At 45.3% G+C, this 22,956-nt stretch overlaps 1 protein-coding gene across 1 annotated transcript; it reads left to right on the plus strand.

The window, feature by feature from the left end:
* Nucleotides 1–272: 272 nt before the first annotated feature.
* On the plus strand, nt 273–19,296 carry LOC119659581 (cyclin-H). Its single transcript, XM_038067741.1, has 6 exons — nt 273–473; nt 17,773–17,969; nt 18,070–18,271; nt 18,441–18,669; nt 18,882–18,993; nt 19,066–19,296. The coding sequence occupies exons 1-6, from the start codon at nt 357–359 to the stop codon at nt 19,187–19,189; spliced, it is 981 nt and encodes a 326-aa protein (XP_037923669.1). The 5' UTR covers nt 273–356; the 3' UTR covers nt 19,190–19,296.
* Nucleotides 19,297–22,956: the final 3,660 nt, after the last annotated feature.

A 22,956-nucleotide genomic window follows, 5' to 3' on the forward strand; every position in this document is an offset into this window, starting at 1 on the left:
TTGCGGCGAATTAGATTCGACTGATGATTGCGTTCAATGTAATTCCAACGTATTCATTTGTATATTTTGGAAAATATCTAATTCCGCATCATATATTAAGGTAATACAATAGGTTTCAAACAAATTATTTAACCAAGCCCAGTCAGAACAATATCTTTCATTCAAGATTTTATGAAAATAATCTCAAATCAAAGATAAACAGATTTCAGTGCATCTCCAACTGTACACCCCTCAGTTGGAAGTTACTATACCGACTGTGAACTGTCACTGTCCCAACAAATCTCTACCGGTATTGTTGCCTTCGCGGGGTGGATAGTGAATTTGTGTTTTAGCCGTTTAAATATTCAAAGTGTAATATGTACCCTACGAGTTCACAGAGAAAATACTGGACTTTTTCAAATGAACAAGAAATACAGGCATTACGGTTGAAGCAGAACCAGGATTACATAGAAAAGCATGGAGCCGACATGGATGTAATTTCAAATAATTTCTAATTGTTCATAGGAATAAGCAATGATTCTGGTTAATTTTCTGCTTTCTTAGCCCTAATTCATTCTTTAGTCTGTGATAAGGTTGGTAATGTTCCAGGTTTCAATTACATTGCCGCGTTTTCCACTATATTTCCGAAGAGGAATCGCTAATCATGCAGGACACCCTTGAAAACTGCAAAGTGAAAGAGTCCTTCCATGTGCAGAAGATCATGTCTCGGAATTTTTGTTATTCAAGAACTATTCGGACGTATTGCAAACCCGCCAACCAAGGCAATGTTTTGTCGATATTCCTATTTACACATGCAACGTAAAATGCGATTAACATGGGTAGTGAATTCTCCTTAGCGCGAATTACATGACCAAATCAGGGAAGGCGGCTCTCTCGTAATTTTTCCACTATCGATGCAACCCCATATCAATCGCGGGTATCCTCTTTTCGGATGTGATCAGAGCGTGTCACGGGACTAGTACAACACAACATCTTCGTCTCCATTATCGCAAGACGCCGTTCATTGTCTTTTATGGTCGGCCAACACTCAGAACCATAGAGGGCGACAGGGCGGTCGATATTACGGAAATTTTATATTTGAGATGTTCATTGATACGTCGTTTACAAAGAAACGTCAGCAAAGGCGTCAAAAACGGGCTGATGAAACTGGAGGAACTACTGGACCGCATTTCCTTTTATAGACGCACGTGGAGAGCAGCGGAAGACGATTGTAGAGCAGAAACAGTCGCACTCCCCGCTGGAATGCTGCTTGCGTCAAACGGACCGCAGATAGCCCTCTGCAAAGTGAACAGGGGAAAAAGCGGAAAGAGGGCGACGTGCCTGAAGGAGACTTTATCGAAGTAGCCTCCAAGGCCCAAAAAAAGAAGACGAAAAAGAATAAAAAGAAACAACGGACTCCGTCGCCAGAGACACGTCTGTCCAAAAACAAGGAGGCTGCCAACCCAAAGCCAGTAGCGGAAAAAACGAGGAAACGAAAAAGGACTGGACCGTCGGCTCTGCTCATTAAGCCGACGGAAGGCAAGACATTTGCGGAAGTCCTTAGTGAAATCCGCTACAGGATGAAACCCGAGGAGAACGGAGCAGAGGTGTCTTCGATACGGATGCGAAGCGGTCAAGGGGCTATTGGGGGAGAAGGCTCTTGTTTCCAGCCTAGAACCCATGTGCTCTCTAGAAATACGGGATCTTGACTGCCTCACAGAAAAGGTCGAAGTAGAGGAGGCGCTAAAGCGTGAATGTCCAGAGGTAACCAATGCCCGGGTAGGTATTACCTCTGTAAATGCTCGAGGTCAAAAACTTGCCGTGGTGGATGTCCCCGAGCAATATGCGAGGAAACTCCTTAACAGCGGGAGAATCAAAATCGGATGGGTAGTATGCGGGGTACGAATGCGGATAGTCCCCACCAAGTGCTACAGGTGTCTGGACTATGGACACACGTCAGCAGCTTGCAAGGGTCCGGACAGGAGGACAGCATGCCGGAGATGCGGCCAAGCGGGTCATCAAGCGAAGACTTGCAAGGAAAGCGAGAGTTGTGTTCTCTGCAGAGATCGTGGCGCGTCTGACGAAAGCGTCGCACACACTGCGGGCTCGGGACGGTGTCCGATCTTCAGGGCGGAATTGGAGAGGGCTAGGGTGCGAACGCCATGATCCGCATTTTTGCAAATTAACATGCACCGGAGTGCAACCGCTCACCAGTTGCTAGCACAGTTCGCTGCGGAAGTAAACGCTGATCTAGTGCTGATTAGCGAGCAATACCGAAACAAGGACCCGTCCTCATTGTATCTCGACTTATCGGGCACCGCTGCCATCTGGGTTCGGGACGACGTTCGACTTCGTGTTCTTGCCGAAGGCCGGGGGGACGGATTTGTCTGGATCCGGTGTTTAGGGATAACGTTTTTTAGCGTTTACCTGACGCCGAATGAGTCGATTCCGGACTTTCAGCGCCGGCTTGATGCTCTGGTTGGCGGTGATTTTAATGCCAGGGCTCTTGAATGGCGCATGCCTCAATCAGACTCCAGAGGGAAACGGATTCTGGAAATGGCGGCGAGAACCGGGCTCGTAATTTTAAACACCGGATCCACGCCAACGTTTCGGCGCCCAGGTTGTGAAGGAAGCATTCCCGACATCACTTTTGCGTCGGAATCTCTGGCATCATCGGTGGACGGGTGGCGAGTCCTAGAAGACTTCTCGAAGTGTTTGACGCTACTTGCCGGCGAGCACCAACACGACGTTCCCCCTGCGTATGGAATGTTGCGAAGGTGAACATCGAAAGGTTCGTCGAAGCTCTTGGAGCAAGTAGGGCCGCGCTGGGGGGCACTCCGAGGGGTGGTGGTGTCGCAGCTGACACCGTCGTAAATTCAGTGATGAATCTGATAACGACGGCGTGTGAGGCTTCCATGCCCCGGAGAGGCCCCAGGCGCGACAAGCCTTCTATGTACTGGTGGACGGCGGAAAATGCCGACCTACGGAAGGAGTGTCATAAGCTCCGCCGTTTGGCACAATGTTTGTACGCCAACGAGGAGGCATGTGCTATAAAGGCACAATATAGATCAGCAAAAAGGAGACTCCGCAGCGCTATAAATAAAAGCAAAGCTCGCGGCTGGCAAAATCTTGTTAATGAGGTGAATGATGACCCGTGGGGACTTGGCTATAAGCTTGTCACTCGGAAAATCGGGGCTCTGCGGAAGCCCTGCATATTGAGCACCGACCAGATGGACCGCATTGTGTGGGCATTGTTCCCCAGACACCCTGTACGGGTTGATGTAAACAGAGTGGAAAGCGTCGTGGATTGCCCCCTTTTCACAATGGGAGAACTCGAAGAAGCGGTTCTCACTATGAAAAACAGGAAGGCGCCAGGTCCTGATGGCATCCCGGCGGAAGTTTACAAATTGGTGTTCCGCCAACGGCCAGAATTGCTGCTCGAAGCGTTCAACGCGTGCTTGAAGGAGGGCATTTTTCCTTGTCGCTGGAAAGTGGCCAGACTCGCGTTGATCAGTAAGGGTAAAGGAGACCCGCGGCTCCGACCGCTGTGTATGCTTGACAGGGCCGGAAAAGTGCTCGAGAAGCTCATCAGGGGTAGACTCGCTGAAGCGATCCGTGCTGCCGGGGACTTATCCGCAAGGCAGTTCGGGTTTAGAACAGGGAAATCTACAGTGGATGCTCTTATGGAGGTCGTAGATGCGTTTAATCGAGCCGGGGCACACGGTCGCCGATCTCGACGGATAGTGCTCCTCATAACGCTTGATGTCAGAAATGCCTTCAATTCCGTAAGATGGACAGATATGCTAGGCACACTAGAGAACTCCTTTCACGTGCCAAGCTATCTCTTGCGGATATTGAGGGATTATCTGAAAGACCGCTCCCTGTTCTATGAGACGCTAGAGGGCCAGAGGAGGATGGAAATCACGTCGGGAGTAGCGCAGGGATCCATCCTAGGGCCGGACCTCTGGAACGTTTCCTACGATAGTCTGCTGAAACTCGATATGCCTGAAGAGTCGCGCCTGGTCGGTTATGCAGACGACGTTGCGGCCCTTGTTGCCGGACGCACTGTTGAACAGGCGCAACGCAGACTTGGCATATTGATGCGACGGGTAAGCAGATGGATGACTGCTCACGGTTTCAACCTTGCGCTGGACAAAACCGAAGTAGTCATCCTGACCAGAAGGAGAATCCCGACCTTGCGTCCCATATCGATCGGCGGGTTGACTATAGAGTCAAAACCAGCGATTAAATACCTTGGTTTAATGCTCGACTCGAAGATGAGCTTCTTCGAGCAAATCAAAGCAGCCGCAGGAGTCGCGGCCTTGAGTCGACTAATGGCGAATGTCGGCGGCCCTATATCAACTAGGAGACGTCTCCTCATGGGAGCAACGCAGTTCGTCCTTCTCTATGGTGCGGAGGTATGGGCTGATGCTCTTGACAAGGAGGTGCATCGTAAACGTCTCGCTCAAGTGCAGTGGCGGGGAACTTTGCGAGTGGCGTCTGTTTATCGCACCGTCTCCGAACCGGCTGTGATGGTGATTGCGGGAGTGATCCCCGTTGCCCTCCTTGCCAAGGAGCGCAAAGCTATCTATCGCCGTAAGAGCGAAAACTTAAGAGAAGTGGTTGCCCGTGAAGAACGTCAACGCACCCTTAACGAGTGGCAACTTTCTTGGCAAAATGAGCCAAGGGGCAAGTGGACTGCGCGGCTCGTCGACAAATTAGACCCAAAAAAAAAAAAAAGTACCGGAGTTCTTGACAAACCTCTCTTGATTCACGGTTATTTCAACTATTTCGCAAATACTTTTATCAACAATGCGTTCAAAAATCTTCATGGTATGGGAAAGTTATTGGATCGGGCGGTAATTTGAATATTCTTTTGGACTACCCTTTCTTTTTTGCATATTGGAACTGTGGTCCTTTCTTGCCATTCAAATAGTATTCTACCTTCCTGAATAATCCGATTGAAGAATTCAATGAACCACAATATTTGGTCTCAGCTCCTCGCTTTCCAGAGCTCAAATGCGATGTCGTCAGGTCCTGTTGCTTTCCCCAATTTAATTCGTGAATTAGTCGCATTGATAGTCTCGTCTCTATGGTTTTACGTGGGTACCTGAAGAGACTATACCTCCAAGAAATATTTTTCTAGAATGTTTTGCTCTGGGCTGTGTGCTTACTTCTTGGCCGTCTTCATACCTAAGCACGCCGCATTCGCGAGAACGTCCTAAGGTCGCATTCGCGGAATGAAAACCAACATACTTAGCAACGGGGATTGTGTAATTGTGGGACGCCGGCTTCACACGGAAAGTAAAAAAGTCTGGGATTCCCCTAAAGCCTCTGATAACAGTAGCCAAATGATGCAACCGGTCAAGACGAATTCAACCCCGGCTCTGAACGGGAAAAAGTCTGCAGAAGAAGATGTGTTTAGTAGAGTTGTCTCCATTTGCGAGCTGGGTTCAGTAGAATATGGGGGAACGACGTACATGACGCCAGAAATGATTTCTATTGAGGCAAAATGATTTTTAAGGATTTAGGGATGTATCCGGTGAGGAAAAGCTCTATTTAGTTGGGAGGGTGTCTGTGCTGAAAAGGGGGAATTTGGGAATGTGGTTCTATAGCGACACTGTATTCACACAAGATTTGTTCCATTTCGAAAGAAGTGTCAAACGTGATTAGCGACATATTTGACCACCGGGCTTCTGGTTTTGCTTTTATTATCAACGGAGACTGTACGGTTTAGATTTCTTTGCTTCTGGGGAAGAGTTGGTAATTGGAGTTTCTTGATTTTTTTGGCCTGGAAAATCCTTGGCCATGAAATTTGAGACTGCAGCTTGTGTGTTTATATTCCAACTGACTTTGTTTTGTTCTCAACTGAAAACCGTATAATTTACCCTTTTTCCAATCACATTGCTCCCTCTTGCCTTTTAGTCTATTGCCTGTTAATCTGTACTTTGAATCCCGCTTGAAAGTAAGAGTTGTGGGTATTGGTAGTAGTCATGCCAACGACTGCAAGATTATCAGACAATGGTAGGATGTTATAATCCTGTCCTTACTTCGCTAAATCCTACAATATTCGGCCAACTTGGCTCAGATTGACGGAGCTTAGAAGCGTATTTACAAACCGAAAACAACTAGTCAAGAGACACAGACGATTACGTTTTCATCCAGGACAGAGGCAGCATCAGACGCTGCTTTACCTATGCCCTGGTAAGAGCCTGACCGAAATGGTTACTGGATGTTGTTCCCTCTCTCATATTAATCTCCAAACACGTCACGAGTACGAATTATATTCACCCGCCTAGTAATTCCTTAAACCCGAGGACTGAAGTTGAACTAATTTTTACTCTGGACGACAGTTTGAAAAAGGCATCCGATATCGCCTTTAAAATCTCGTGCTCTACTAAGTACAGCAAAAAGACACTGCCACCGTGGTGGAATGAAGATATCTCCAGTCTCGGGAAGCTGACTAGAGAAATCTTCAACATCTGCTACGGGCATAAATATTGGCAGCCATACAAGGACAGCCTGAAGAACGCACCTTCCCGCCAGCGAGGAGGACTATGAGTCAGAACCTTGCTTAGGGGTGCTGCCACTCCAGCTGTGCGAGACTATCAAATCGGTAATTAGCGAAGATAAGATCGGCTGGGCTATAAACAGCTTCTTCCCATATAAATCTCCAGGTCAAGATGGCATAATGCCAGTCATGCTTCAGAAGCAGCAGAAAAAGGTTGTGCCGGGGTTTGTTGAGATTTACCGGAGCTGCGTCTCTTTAGAATACGTACCACAGTCCTGGAGATGCGCACGCGTGGTTTTCATACCGAAAGCGGGCAGGCGTGGTCATGAGCCTGACCTCTTTTGTGGTGAAGACCCTAGAGCACATCCTGGACATCCACTTAAGAATGGTTATGGAGAGAACGCCTTTCTCTAAGTCCCTGCATGTCTATCTCAAAGGAAAATCCACCGAAACCGCTCTCCACGAGATAATTGGGTTGAGCGGTGGCTGCAGTAAAAGCAGTATACCCTACCTGCCTTCTTGGATATAGAGGGAGCTTTCAACAACGTTAGTACCAACGCATTGAATTATAGCCATGCTAAGTACCAGGATAATCCAATCGGATCTAGGAGGCAACAACTTGACCAGAGCTGTGAACAGAGACACCTCCAGGGTAGCGCCATCTCTCCGGTGCTCTGGTTAATAGTAATGGACGTGTGCAGGTGCTACTGGGGCTCTGCAGTTCTGCCCGGCAGATGCTCTCAATCTACCCCTGCATCTCCTCCCTCTAGATCTCCACATTAAATACGTTGCAGCGTGCAGTGCCGTCAGACTACGTGAGCCCGGATGCTGGGCAGCGAAGTCCTACGGCCATAGCAACCTCCTAAACGAAGTATTTCGAGAAATCTGGGCATTTCCCACGGACTATGTCCCACGCAAGCTGAATTTCGCGAGAAATTTTGCTGGGGACTTTCTAACCAGGGCAAAGTAGAAGACCGGCGGCGTGTTGCAGGATTATGACTCAGTATTCTTTACCGATGGATCAAAGATGGCCTGTGGAGTTGTTCTCCAGTAGAAGGCTGAAGCAGGGAGACACTATGCGACTACGCATCCGGAATTGACCTGCTATAGAGCAACCTTGTTTGTCTTCTCTTCCAACCCATTAAGTGTATCATTCGTTGCCTGATTCACTGACGAGAGATTCCCTCAGGCGTTGAGTTTCCCCCGAGGTACGGGCTAGAGAACAGAAGTATACAGCCCTCATAGTTTTGGCCCCAAACCTCGATCTTCTCTCAAAAGTCCTGGGTATACACGACGCACATCGGTGGGCATAAATATTTCAACAAAGTATCACCCGGGAGTTCAGCTTTCTCGTAAGAATCGTCAAGGAAAGCGTGTGTCAAAGGATATGCGACGTAGAAACAATAAACTTTAAACCAGGCTTATTTGTAAGTGATTATTTAGACCCTCCCCCGACCCAAGAAACAGAAGCAACTTGCACATACGCAGGTGACAGGATTAGCGAAATTTTTTTCACATAGCCTTTGGCCTATTCCGAAGCACGGTCAACTCATTCAGATCGGGTTCGCCACTTCCCTTGGTTATAGACTTGCTCCGGTTGAAATCAAATCCTTTGGCGTATTAAGCCATTATTGTTTCGATCGGACTTTGGGTTGTTTCCTGTTACTTACGCGCCATCGTTCGCGGTTACTTAAAAATACCCTTCAGCTCTCCACACGACTTCCCGACGCTCGCATTCTTCTACTGTTCTTCGCCAAGTGCTCTTTGGCCACCGGCCATCTTGAATGAGTCGCATGACGTAGCCCGCAATCCAATTGCCTCCCCTCCTTAAAGTGGGACCTATCCACTGCCATTTCCGTTTTTCAATCATAGTGCGTAGGAATGCCAGGTCTGTGCGCTGAATAAGTTGTTCGTTTGAGGAAGTGTCGGGCCAGTGCACTTCGATGATACTACGCAGATAGTTATTGACGAGAGCTACTCCCATATAGCAATACAGAAAGAACACCAGCACAGAATAGTCTCAACTTGATCTTGGTGATGAGGTAACTACATTTCCAGATTTTAGACAGAGCAACGAAAGCGAATCTAGCGCTGTTAATGCGTCGGACAACATCCAGTTCAAAGCCGCTGTCGGTAGAAACCATGCTTGATTGATTGATGTTTACGATGCTCCGCCCATTAATGCAGGTAGAGAGAGCACGATGACCCGTCAGACTGAGAATCTTGGTTTTGTTGGTGTTTATCTTCAGTCCAACTGTACTTGCCTCTCTTTCCAAATCCGAAGCCATTTGGCAAAGATCCATGAGAGGGCAAGTGGTTGTCATCAGCGTAGTCGAGGTGTTTGAGGAAAGATGTCATCGTCCATTGAATACCTCCAAGTCTTCCGGACAAGGCAGCATGAAAAACGTCACCCATAACAAGAAAAAATAATATTGGTAACTGGATGCAACCCTGGCGGACTCCGCTTTGGAGGTCGAAATTCTTCGTGATTTTGCCTCGGTGTAGCACGTGACATTTTGCGCCATCATATGGCGCTCTGATAATGGCTATTAGTTTCTCCGGAATCGAAAGCTTTCTCGAAATCAATGAAGAGCAGATGCAGCGAAGTTCCCTTCTCTGGGATCTTGACGATTATCCCCTTCTACTCTGGAAAAGGTCTCGGATTCCCAAGATTTTCGTACGAGTGAAAACAAGAGATCTGCAGTAACTGCAGGTGCATCGATGAATAAATCTCCAGCGGCCTTACTTCGTTTGAGGGCATTGATAGCCGAAATGACCTCTCTTGCTTGGAGGAACAGTCCGTATCCGCATGTTACAGTTACTAGCATTTCATCGACAAGAGGAGAAACCTCCCCGGATGTGATACAGTTAAGAACTGTGATAAAGTTGACTGACGGTTTCGTCCAGGACAGAGGCAACTCATTTGGGTGGAGCAATTGCTATCTGCCCTTGCTTTCGGTCACGCTGCTCCCAGGGCAGAGGTGAGGCAGCGTCCGATAAGTTGCCACTGTCCTGGACGAAACCGTCAGTCAACTTTTTTACTTTTTTGAAAACTTGGGTTTGACTCAAAAAAGAGGAGTCCATGAACTACAAAAGAGGAAGTAAGTTGCTTCCCAAGTGGTACGGTCCGTCACTAAGTGGGTGCGGACTCCGGACTCCCAGCATCTTCAACGTGGTAAAGTGTTCTTTCCAGCTCTTCAGTTGTTCATCATTGTGGAAGTCGAAGTCGAAGTTGAAAGATTTGCAAGCTCTTTCGTGATGCTTTATACATTTCGGAAATCATTGCAATCTGGGGCATCTTCCATTTCCCTGACCAGCGCAATAGCAATTCTCTCTTGTCACGGCATGTAATTTCGTTCGCTACCTAAGTTCCAGTGTCTCACGCCGCCATCACTCGCAGCTATCATTAGAGCCTTTAATCCATTCCGTTCATCGATTCGCTTCCACGATTCCACAGTCAGCCAGATCTTATGACGCCCCTTCGGAACGTGTAGCACCCAAGAAAAGAGCATTTCTGTGCTCATCGATATTCTCAGGCGAGCTACACATATCGCACACAGATATCGCAAAAAATCCGGGGCCGGAAAGACTGGGCAAAGTCCAAGGAAATTGAAAATTTCCACGACCCCAGGGTGGACAAAATGGCCAAAAATGTAAAATCGTCGGATTTTCGTGTGCGATGGGTCGAAGGAGGAGGCGCCCGAGATTCCAGAAATCCAAGAATTTTCACGCCACGACGCCTGGAACACGAGATATCCCAAAAAATCCGGGGCTGGAAAGGCTGGCCTAAGTCGTAGAAAATTGAAGAAGTGTCAGCTGCGTATATAAATTCGAATTCAGCCACTCAGAATGCTACGCTATTCTCTTTGCAGCTTTCCATGCAGCAAAGGAAATGTCAGGTTTTGCCATCGTTGACAACCACATTAATGTCTCCATAAATTCCCGATATAAAAGGTTTCTACAGTTGGGCACTGCATTTTGATTACTACTTCATCACATTTTATTGATCACAATCTTCAAATTGTTAGTCAACAGGGACTTATGGTAACATTACATGCTCTGGATCCTCCGATATGCCAGCACTTTCAGGACAATTCGGCGAATAATTCAACCAAAAGCGATGCAGATATTGCCTGTGGCAAACACCTGCGCGGCCCGCGACCTTTCTTAAACTCGTCCCATCTGCGTTGAAAGAGATCTTATGACTTTGACCATCATGCATTCTGTATATCTCTCTATACGTCTTGCATGCCACTAAAAGTATTTCCTCATCTGATACTGGTTCTACAAACGCTGCAAGCCCTTGGAGCCATCAACCGGAGAACAGGATTTACCTGCGTCCCCCTCTGAGAATTTGCAAGTGCCTCCGCCCACAGAGGATGACAGGATGGATGCACCATTCCGACTAGAAACAACATCCGGCAATATACTTGCAAGTGCCGCGGTGGTACTAGCTGCCTTTTGATACGCACACTCCAGGTGTTCCCTGAAGCAAAAGGTATTTGATAACTGGCTTTGAGACGACCGTATGTCCACCGACTTCCACTTTACTGCTCTCATTGTCTCCGTCGCGTAGTCCTCTACATCTTCTGGGGGTTTTGCCCAACAACCACTGTCAGGTCATCAAAGCTGATAATCGGTGCAGGCATCCCATTGCAAATGACAGGAAACTGAGTACCGACCCCTTTGGTACCCCCACTATAACAAACTAGTCTTTGGGACCCTCATCGGTCCCGTACCAGAGTGGTCCCTCTGAAATGTAATTTTCTGCTAGACTCGCCAGAGATTGGGGAACACCTATGTCAATTGATACTTCTTAAAATGGGTTAAAGTTGGCGGAGTTGCATGCATTTTTGACATCCAATGTCAACGCGGCACAGCAAATACCAGAACCCAGCATGTATTTTGTCAGGTTCATCCACCGTAGAGTGGGAACACCCAAACTGGCGTTCAGGCAAGCCATCGCTTTTTTTGATGTAGATGACTCTCTATCATCTTCCACATTGTATCGAAGACGCAAATCGGACGATATGAAGCTGGATATCCAGGCGCTTGTTGAGTTTGGGAAGCAAGACCAACTTTTCCACTGAGTAGGGAATATTTCTTCCTTTTATATGGATTCCTTTCACTTTTGCTTTGACGAACGGAGGATGCCTCCGGGTACTTAATTATTTACTGGAGTTACTAATTCCAGCCACATCAATAGCTTTCTCGCGAATGGTTTGCGAGTTTAGGTCCTACGCCACCTGGCAGTGGTTAAGGTTTATTGGTATCAACCTTATTTGGAATTTGCGTTGAGGGCCCTCCTGTATTTCGGCCACCTGGTGCTGCCTGCAATGTGCCGATCCTCCTCCTTCACTTTGCACAGTTAACAAACAAACAAGAGTTGGCTAACTCTACAATCCTTGCTGATATGGTCTTTTGGTTCACATCTCCTGCATTGCTTCGTCCTATCATCCGAACTATAGGGGTGAACCAAAAGTTTTTTCCTATTTTTTATTAAAAATTTAAATAAAGTTTTACAACAAACGAAGAAGAATTAAATTTCAAAGTAAAGATCCATTTGATGAATCTACGGCTCGAATCCATCTATCAACAAGTTCTTCAATCCCACTGCGTTAACATTCGTTGTTTTTAGAAGCGAAAAACTCCCAGCATCCGTCTTCGATGGTCATCCATGCGCCATGGAATGAAAAAGGAGGTAGTCGGATGGTGCAAGGTTCGGACTATAGGCTGGATGCGGAAGAAATTCAATGGCGTCGAGATTTTTTATTTTTTCTTGAGTTTGTCTGGTGGTATGTGGTTTGCGTTGATCAAAGCCGGGTATTTTCTGCCGAGCGCATCATACATTCGATCAAGTTGGGCACAGTAGAGAGCTGCGTCTACGGTTCGACCATTTGGAACCATTGCCGTTTAGTTAGTTAATTACACCTTCGAATTTCCACCAAACGCACAAAAATGTCTTCCTTGAAAATCGTTTGCTACAGGTTCTGCCATTTACCCGAGGTATAACCATTGATTTTGTTTCTCCGAATTGTTGAAATAGATCCACTTTTCGTCACAAATAACAATTCTGCAGATAAAACGATCGTGACGTGGATTTTGTAGCAATTTTTGGCAACTTGGGGAGCTTGGATTTCAATCAGTTCATGAGGAATTTCTCGGCAACGCCCAATTAACTTTTCCAGGAGCGTGAAGTTTGTGGAATATCGAGTCTAGCGGACAATCTATGAGTGCTGGTTGAGGAATTTGTCGCAATGGTTTCACAGGTTGCTTTAAAATTCATATTCGAATGTGGCCTGATCTTCTTTTGTCTACGAGGTCAGTATCGCCGTCCAGTTTGGAGCAGTACAATCCGAGATCACGTTCTCACTTTCAACTTCGCATATCTTTTTTGTTGCTGCCCCTGCACTGAAACCTTGCTTCCAGAAAAGGCGTAAAAGGACTCAAATTGCATTTTTTTCCATTATTTTTCGATGAGTTAAAAAAAATTAACGATCAATTATAAATGCACTATGTACACTATGATGGAGGAGTTCAATACTTTTGAATTAGTATATAACACCTGCATATCAGATTCCTTTGTTTAGTAAAAAAAACAATAAGACAAAACGACATAAGAAATCGAAAAAAAACTTTTGGTTCACCCCTGTAGTGCATACAATGTGACCAGGCCAAAACATCTAAAACTTCGATTCAGTGCCACCTTCTTCTTCTTTTTCTTCAGCCTTTGTCCCGTTCACAAGCGGGGTCGGCTCGTCGTGATCGGCTTCGCCATTTGGCTCTATCGAATCCCTGATCTGGGTGTAATCTCGAGGCTTTCAAATCCCCATCCAGCGTATCAAGCCACCGTTGCTTAGGTCTGCCTTTTGGTCGTTTACCATCAACTTCGATGTTCAGACCAATCTTGGCAAGTGAATTCTCGTTTGCACGAATTGCGTGACCATACCATCGAAGACGCCTCTCTCGCAACTTTTCCACGATCGGTGCAACCCCATAACGATCGCGGATATCCTCATTTCGGATGTGATCTAAACGTGTGACGCCACTAGTCCAACGTAGCATCTTCGTCTCCATTACCGCAAGACGCCGTTCATTGTCTTTTATGGTCGGCCAACACTCAGAACCATAGAGAGCGACTGGACGGACGACATTGCGGTAAATTTTAGATTTGAGACGTTCGTTGATACGTCGATCACAAAGGACACCAGTTGTGGAACGCCACTTCATCTAGGTTGCGTTAATGCGTGAAGCAATTTCATAACGCAGCTCTCCATTGGCTGATAGCGTTGACCCGAGGTATTTAAATCGCTCAGTTCTGGGCAGATCACTGCCGCTAACAGTGATTGTGCCTGTTTCATGGGGATCGGTCGTCAAAAATTCGGTTTAGTTTAAATTCAATCTGAGACCGTGTTGCATGAGGCGATCATTCCATTTTTGAACAAGTTGCTCGAGATCATTTTTGCTATCAGATGCTAGGAAAACATCATCTGCATAAAGCAGTGTGTAGGGCGCTGGACGTTGGATATCCCGTGTGACCATAACAAGGACAAAGAGGAGTGGTGAGAGGGCACTTCCTTGATGAACTCCAACAGAGACACGAAGCGGTTTTGATACACCCGCCATACTTCGAACTTTACTTTTCGGATCGTGCTAGAGCAATTGAACCCAGCGCACGAGTTCTTCTGGCACGAAGTGTTGTCGTAAAGCATACCAGATAAGTTCGTGTGGTACACGGTCAAACGCTTTCTCTAGATCCAGAAAGGCAATGTAAAGAGAGCGATGCTTCTCACGGTGTTTCTCCATGAGTAACTGCGCAGCGTGTATTGCGTCAGTAATTCCGCAGTTCTTGACAAATCCGGCTTGATTCACGGTTATTTCAACGATTTCGCGAATACGGTTGTCAAGAATGCGTTCAAAAATCTTCATGGTATGGGAAAGTAACCGGATCGGACGGTAATTTGAACATTCTGCTGGGCTACCTTTCTTTTTCCATATTGGAACAGTGGTACTTTCTTGCCAGTCAGATGGTGTTCTTCCTTCCTGAATAACCCGGTTAAAGAATTCACTGAGCCACAGTGTTGGGTCCCAGCTTTTCGCTTTCCAGAGCTCAGATGCGATGTCGTCAGGTCCTGTTGCTTTCCCCGACTTCATTTGTTTTATTGCCTCCTCGACTTCAGTTGCGCTGACTGGTGGAACGACTCCAAATGTCGGCAATGATTGTGGAAGTGGAGGATGAGCAAATTCTTCAGTTGAAATCTACTCGAAGTATTTTCGCCATCTATCCATTCCGGCTCGACGGTTGGTAAGCAAAGTACCGTTTTTGTCATTAACACAACAGAAGTGTTCGATATCCTCTGTGCGTTCATCACGGCTTTTAGCAAGTCGATACAGATCTCTCTCGCCATCCCGATGGTCCAGTTTATCGTAAAGATTTTTGAAATGGTTCGCTCGAGTGGCAGCGATCGCTTTCTTTGCTTCCCGGTTGGCATTCTTATAAATTTGCCAATTAGCAGGCGTTTTATCGTCGAGAAATTTGTTGTAGAGGCGTTTCTTTTCACGGACCTTCACTTCAACATCATTATTCCAAAGCCAAGTATCTCGGTTAATGTACCGCTTACCCGGCTTGGTGACCCCGAGGGTTGCAGAGGCCGCTTTGTGGATCGTGTCTTTCATTTGGTTCCATGTTTCTTCCACATTCGTAATGGTTGGCAATCGTATGAGTGAGACCGTTTCTTCTTTCTTCGCACCAAATCGCCACCATTTAATGCGCGGCGGGCCAGTGCGTTCCTCACGCCGTTTTATCGGTGGCTTAATTCGCAGGACAGCAATCAACGGCCGATGTTGAGGTGCGATGGTCTCATAAGGAACGACTTTGCAATCAGTGACAGTAGTAAAATGTTGGCGTCTTATGAGAATATAGTTAGTTCGGCGTCTGTCTTCGCTAAATATCAGCGTATGGCCCTTCACTTCGTTTGCAGATGGTAATAACCTTTGTTCTTATATTCCTTTAGTCTCTTTTTTTTGGGCTTCCATATCCTCCTTGTGAGATTCATTTCCTTTCTTCGAATTGCGGCCACGTGAGTTTCACCGGCAATTTCAGCCGTCCGCCTAACCTGCCCTACTTTTTTGTGACATAGTCCCAATTTTCTCTTTTTTTTTCATACAACCGTTCATGCAGCCTCTTCATCGGTTTCTCCTCCGTAGTGTTTTGAACACCTGAACCAATTTTACGCTCGGCCCCTTCACTCCTCTTTTTTCATGGCCCTCATATTCTTGTGAATATTCCGGTGTTCCTTGATGGATTCCAGTACCCAGTAGGATAAAGGCAGTTCACAACTGGTTGCTCCATCTTACATCGCTCGGATGGTTTAGCGTCAAAGATTCTTCCTTTGCGTATCCTTCTGCTACACACTTCCCAGTCGGGGTGGTGCTTTCAATAGCTTTTCCCCGTATGTGCGGGAGTCGAACTTCATCTGAATGGGTCAGTCGGCGGAATCAATTATACAGGGTGCGGCAGCTTAACTTCCTTTTTTCAAAACTCAATAAAAACTATTGTATGCATCGGAAAATATTTATTTATTTTTTATAATGTAGGTACATGTCTAAAGTTTTTATTTACATTGTTTTGAAGATCAAATCTGTTAGGTGACGTCCCCCATTCTCCATACATTGCGTAAACCGATTTCTGGCGTTTGTCATGACTCTTGTTAGCATAGCAGGTGTTATGTTGGCAATTTCTTCTTGGATGTTGATCTTCAAATCTTGTAGGGTTCTTGGACGGTTCACATAAAGACGGGATTTCAAAAAACCCCATTGAAAAAACTCACAAGGGGACAGATCTGGAGAGCGTGCTGGCCATTCCAAATCGCCTCTAATTGAGATAAGGCGCTCTGGAAAGTGTTCCTTCAAAACAGCCATCGATGCTCTTGAAGTCTGTGCTGTTGCACCGTCTTGTTTGAACCAAGTGTCCCCCAAATCCAAATTTTCTAGCCGTGGGAAAAAAAAATTCTGTAGCATGTTTACATACCGGTCCGAATTCACTGTCACTGTAACCTCATTTTCCTTAAAAAACCAGGGACCAATAATTCCAGCTGAGGAGATTGCACACCACACTGTGACTTTGGGTGAATGCAAAGGCTTTTGATGCAATTCTCGAGGGTTGGTGTCAGCCCAGTAGCGCATGTTTTGTTTGTTAACCGACCCACACAAATGAAAATGGGCTTCATCGCTAAAAAAAACAATAGCACCCTCGGGAACGACATCAAGAAGAAGCTCACACGCGTTCATCCGAGAATTGAAGTCACGTTCTGAAAGTTCCTGCACTATCGCCATCTTATAGGGATGACTTCATTTTCATCATCATCACGAAGAATTCTTCTCACAGAACGATCGGATAGTCCAAGGGCAGAGGCGTGTTTGCGCGCAGAACGCCGTGGTGATCGCAACATTGACGCTCTCACTGCTTCAATGTTCTCAGGTGATCTAACGGGCCGAGGGACTCCAGTTCTTCCTTTTGTCGCACTTGCAGTTTGTCTGAATGTAGTGACCCATGTAACAATTGATTTGCGGTCTGGGACGGGAGCCAACGGGGCTAAATTAAAGCGATTCCGAAATGCACGCTGTGTTGCAATAACCGAACATCCGCTTGAAAAGTAAACCTCAACGGCAAAGGCACGCTCCTCACTATTCCAACGCATGATGGCGACTGAACCGTGTCGGGACAAAACTTTACAGTATCCCCTCTTGAACGAGACCACTAGCGCTCCGCTATGACATCAACTAACTGAGTGGCGCGCATTTTAAAAAAGGAAGTTATGCTGCCGCACCCTGTAGTTCCTCCCATGCGTTTTTAACATTGAATGCCACAGTATTAATGGCTCTCACTACTAAGGCGTTGCAGTCAGTGGGTATCTACAACCGGGAGCCCGCTTACCTACTTCGAAAAACTGCCGGTACTGGGTTTCCGTAAGTTCATTTCTCCATGTGTAGTTTTATTTCTAGGCATGCTTCCCATAGCCAATTTTTATCCACAGGTGGGCGTTTTCTCAATGGTACATTATTACAAACTTTTACCTCAGATGTTTCCACAACTATATTCCCGTTCAAGATTTAACCTTGTCAAATTTGAAAGGATTTAGGATATTAGAAAATTATATTTACAATTTATACTGGAAATATTAATCCATCGATTTTGATTTCATTCTTGAGCACTTCATACTTTAAAAAGCCATTCTCTACTTGACCGCCACATTCATTCACCGATTTGAAATTAATTTCAGCCACAAACACGACTCCATTTCTTCCTTACGCCAGAAGAGGAAAGGTTGCTGTTAAAACAATATGAACTACATCTTCGGGACTTTTGCAAACGCTTCGATCCTCCGATGCCAAGATGTATCATCGGAACGGCATTTCACTACTTTAAGCGTTTTTATTTACACAATTCCCCAATGGACTTTCACCCAAAAGAGATATTGTAAGTACAACTAACTCGTATTCCCTGGTCAAAGTTAATTCCCAGAAAATCTAATTTAATTTTCAGTTTTTCTTCTCTAATTCTTCTATTGTTTTTCCAGAGCCACGTGCGTGTACTTATCCTGCAAAGTGGAAGAGTTCAATGTTTCAATTGGACAATTTGTAGGGAACATAAAAGGGGACAGGCTGAAGGCCATGGACATAATCTTATCGAATGAGCTCCTGTTGATGCAGCAATTGAATTATTATCTAACAGTTCACAATCCATACAGACCGATCGAAGGATTTTTAATCGACATCAAGGTATCATTAGAGAACCAATAAGAGTCGGCGTGATCAGGCGTCCCGAGTTTCACGTTCAGAGTTCTGTGAAAGTCCATATTACATGCATACGTGGTCTTTTAATATTTTTTTTTAAACATGAATTCCCTCTTCAGTAAAAATGTTATAATAATAATCCTTTCATCCACAGACTAGATGTTCAATGGCAAACCCAGAACGATTACGACCGGGTATTGACGAATTTGTCGATAAAACGTTTTTAACAGATGCTTGTCTCCTATACTCGCCTTCTCAGATAGCACTGGCTGCCGTGTTACACGCCGCGAGTAAAGAGCAAGAAAACCTGGATAGCTACGTAACTGAATCACTTTTTCATTCAGCACAAAATAAACTCCCTGTTCTAGTTGAAGCAGTTCGAAGTAAGTTTGTGCGATTTAGTTTTCGATACTCCATGGTGTCTTTCACCTTTGAAATCGCAGCAAATCCAGAACTACTCATAAACTTTCCCCTAACAGGACAAGATCGTCCTAGAATTTGTTAAACCAAAAACAATCCAAACCAATTCACCATTTTAATTTTAAACGCTTAACCACGCATGGCTAAATCTTATATTTTCTTAAATATTTCATAGAAATCAGAACGATGGTTCGCATACTCGACTTCCCGCCAAAGGACCGTGTAAAGGCCATTGAAAAGAAATTGGACAAATGTCGCAATCAAGAGAATAATCCAGATAGTCAGATGTGAGTGTTTGCATCATCCTTTCCAAGTTGTAAATATTGCAGTAAAATCTGATCTATCTTTTTTGCATGCAGATACAAACAGCGTATGAAGAAAATGATGTGCGAAGAGGATGATATCGACTTGGACAGCTCATACCATTTAGCAGCAACGGACAGTAGTATTGATGGTTCTTTGATGAACATTTCCCAGAGTTGATCAATTTCTATTGCAATATTTTTGGTTTATTAATTGTATATACACTTTCCTGTTGATTTGTGAAAACTCTGAATAAAGTCTTTCAAAAAGGCGGAATTTCATAGTCACTTTTTGTATTTATTTTTTACGAATAGCTTAGGTTGAGAAAGTGGGAAGCTACAGCTTCAAGCACTCGTGCTTTTCCTCTGTTTGGAACATTGTGCTGCCCCCTGAAACATCTGTTCGTCTGTTCAATGTTTGCAATGCCCGGAAGCTTTTGCGAATCTGAGAATGTCTCCTTGAAGAAGAGAGTGCACAAATACTTCGTGCTCATCCTCCCTTTCCACAATCATTGCCGACATTTGGAGCAGTTCCACCAGTCAGCGCAACTCAAGTCGAGGAGGCAATGAAACAAATGAAATCGGGGAAAGCAACAGGACCTGACGACATCGCATCTGAGCTCTGGAAAGCGAAGAGCTGGGACCCAACACTGTGAACTCTTTAACCGGGTTATTCAGGAAGAACACCATCTGACTGGCAAGAAAGTACCACTGTTCCAATATGGAAAAAGAAAGGTAGCCCAGCAGAATGTTCAAATTACCGTCCGATCCGGTTACTTTCCCATATCATGAAGATTTTTGAACGCATTCTTGACAACCGTATTCGCGAAATCGTTGGAATAACCGTGAATCAAGCCGGATTTGTCAAGAACTGCGGAACTACTGACGCAATACACGCTGCGCGGTGTTGGAGTTCATCAAGGAAGTGCCCTCTCACCACTCCTCTTTGTCCTTGTAATGGACACCGTCACACGGGATATCCAACGTCCAACGCCCTACACACTGCTTTATGCAGATGATGTTTTCCTAGCATCTGATAGCAAAATTGATCTCGAGCAACTTGTTCAAAAATGGAATGATCGCCTCATGCAACACGGTCTCAGATTGAATTTAAACAAAACCGAATTTTTGACGACCGATCCCCATGAAACAGGCACAATCACTGTCAGCGGCAGTGATCTGCCCAGAACTGAGCGATTTAAATACCTCGGGTCAACGCTATCAGCCAATGGAGAGCTGCGTTATGAAATTGCTTCACGCATTAACGCAACCTGGATGAAGTGGCGTTCCACAACTGGTGTCCTTTGTGATCGACGTATCAACGAACGTCTCAAATCTAAAATTTACCGCAATGTCGTCCGTCCAGTCGCTCTCTATGGTTCTGAGTGTTGGCCGACCATAAAAGACAATGAACGGCGTCTCGCGGTAATGGAGACGAAGATGCTACGTTGGACTAGTGGCGTCACACGTTTAGATCACATCCGAAATGAGGATATCCGCAATCGTTATGGGGTTGCACCGATCGTGGAAAAGTTGCGAGAGAGGCGTCTTCGATGGTATGGTCACGCAATTCGTGCAAACGAGAATTCACTTGCCAAGACTGGTCTGAACATCGAAGTCGATGGTAAACGACCAAAAGGCAGACCTAAGCAACAGTGGCTTGATACGTTGGATGGGGATTTGAAAGCCTCGAGATTGCACCCAGATCAGGCATTCGATAGAGCCAAATGGCGAAGCCGATCACGACGAGCCGACCCCGCTTGTGAAAGGGACAAAGGCTGAAGAAAAAGAAGAAGAACGAGATATTTTTTTCAGAGAACTGAGGATGCTGGGTAGCTACATATGAATTCTTTCTTCGCAACATCTTACCAATAGCACAACGTCGATTCCATCAAAGCAGCCAATAGGCCCAATAAAAGACAAGCACTGGGGTTTAGGTGAAAACTAGCTGTAGTGGAGGGAAAGCTTTAGCTCCGCAACTATTGGCAGCCCCCCACGAACTGGCAGGATTTGATTCTAGTTTCGCTGACAATGTGGCTTGACTGCCGGAACAAATTCAAATAGTGCGATTTGGCCAGTTTTCTCGCAGGCATTCCTTTGCTATCAATGAAATCGCATAAACCACTTGCAACTTGAATGTGGTCATCATTTCTCGTCGGTGAAGACTATAACCTCCATAGTCCCACCCGACCCGTAACCCTTCTCCTTTTGGTGGTTACCGGGGAATATCTTTTCTGGAAAATAAATTTGGGAGTCATCAGAGTTTTTCACCCAAAAATATCCAAATGAGCGAAAGACCGTACGCTTGGTAGTCATTGCAGGCACTTATGACACCAAGTCTATACCTACTATATGGCATTAGGTGCTTTCAGTTTTTAGTCGGCTTCGAGTACCCCGGACATTGTAGTTCTCATCGCTGGTCTATCAAAGTTTAGATAAACGAGCCTTTGCATTTGTGAAAGCTGGTGTTCCCTGCTGTTTACAAAATTCCGTTGGTGGTGTTAACATGTATATCTCAAAATGGACTTTATTATTGGATGTATATACCAAGCAAACTCTTTTTGATGATAGGTGTTTTATCTATTACAGTCTTACAACTCCTGAATAATCCACACCTGAATTTCCATCACCGATAAAGTGGGAAACGTGTTCATAACCTTACATCCAGTACGGAAGTACGAAGTGAATTAACTGCTGAGTTACACTGACTGTCTGGCCACATACTTTGTTCGCATACTTGACGGTATCGTCCCCAGAAGTTGACTCTTCCATCTTCCAGAAACCATAGTAGGGTGTTTACAGCGTTGTAGAGAGAAAATTTGGGCCCGGGGTGGAAATTATGCGAAGGCCGGGGTAAAAATGATACAGGTCTTAGGTGAAAATCGTGTGGATACCTACTATTTCGTTGAAATTTCTATTTCGGGAATGCAATTTATTAATTGTAGATTCCATTCTGTCTTACGGCTTCACAAATCGTTACGAATGAGTACTTCCAATATCTATGAATATGTGCAAAAACTGTTCCTTTTCAGCACTCAATTTTGGCTGTAAGCTCATGGAGTACCGCCTCCGTAGATTTGCCTTTCTGGCAGGCATACCTGCAATGACGGAGCTATTTGGGCATTTATTTATTTATTTAACTGACAATAAACAGAATAAACTCCAATTACTAATTGCCTTTAGGAAGAGGAGAAAGCAATAATCTTATCCTATGTTTAAAATTACTTAAAGAAGAGAAGTTAAAAGGAACAAGCTGTTGTGCAATGTAACTTCAACAAAGCCTAGGAATCGGGGAATGGAAGTAGACTTTGAGCACTACGAAGGGCACCTTCAAAATGTCTACATTACTGTGTTATAAGACGCAGGATGGCAGGTGATGTTGTTAGAGGCGGAACAGTCCATCAGACCCAAGGAAAGTTTAAAAAATTTGCATGCATCCAGATAGGATCTACGCTCTTGTAGGAAGCGGAGGCGGGGAGAGTTTTTCTTAAAGAAGAGAAAACGGATGAATTTCGAGGGCAAGACAATCACAATTACGGGAAGAAGATCAGATCACGGAGAAGTATCCGAGAGTATTTCTCACGAAGGAATTGAAGCGAGCTAAGGAGGGTTCTATGAAGTCAAAATCAAAGAAAGAGCGAAGTATAAAGCCTGACAATTTTCCTGCTCGATTGGTGTCTTTGAGGCAGTGGATGTCGAAGCGGAGCTTATTGTCGAAAGTGGCTCCGAGGTCATGAGTGAAATTTAGGTATGATAAGGAATGTCCACTAACAGAGTAGGGCAAGTAGGGCCAAGAAGTGGGTTAAGATTTAAGCGAGCAGCACATAGAGTGACACTTTCTGATGTTTAGCACTAAACTATTAGCCGAGCACAAACGTACCAGAGTGTCTAGGTTAGATTAAAGGGAAACAGTCCATAGGCGACGATATTGCGGAAAACAGCTTTAGA

The sequence above is a fragment of the Hermetia illucens genome, chromosome 1 (assembly GCF_905115235.1).
Source record: "Hermetia illucens chromosome 1, iHerIll2.2.curated.20191125, whole genome shotgun sequence".
Lineage (NCBI taxonomy): Eukaryota > Metazoa > Arthropoda > Insecta > Diptera > Stratiomyidae > Hermetia > Hermetia illucens.

What these genes read in the sequence shown, in the direction of transcription:
- LOC119659581 (XM_038067741.1), top strand. Translation starts at nt 357, where the DNA reads ATGTACCCTACGAGTTCACAGAGAAAATACTGGACTTTTTCAAATGAA. An exon ending in AGCATGGAGCCGACATGGAT is followed by an intron (nt 474 to 17,772) that starts GTAATTTCAAAT and finishes AATTAATTTCAG; the next exon opens with CCACAAACACGACTCCATTT. An exon ending in AATAATCCAGATAGTCAGAT is followed by an intron (nt 18,994 to 19,065) that starts GTGAGTGTTTGC and finishes TTTTGCATGCAG; the next exon opens with ATACAAACAGCGTATGAAGA.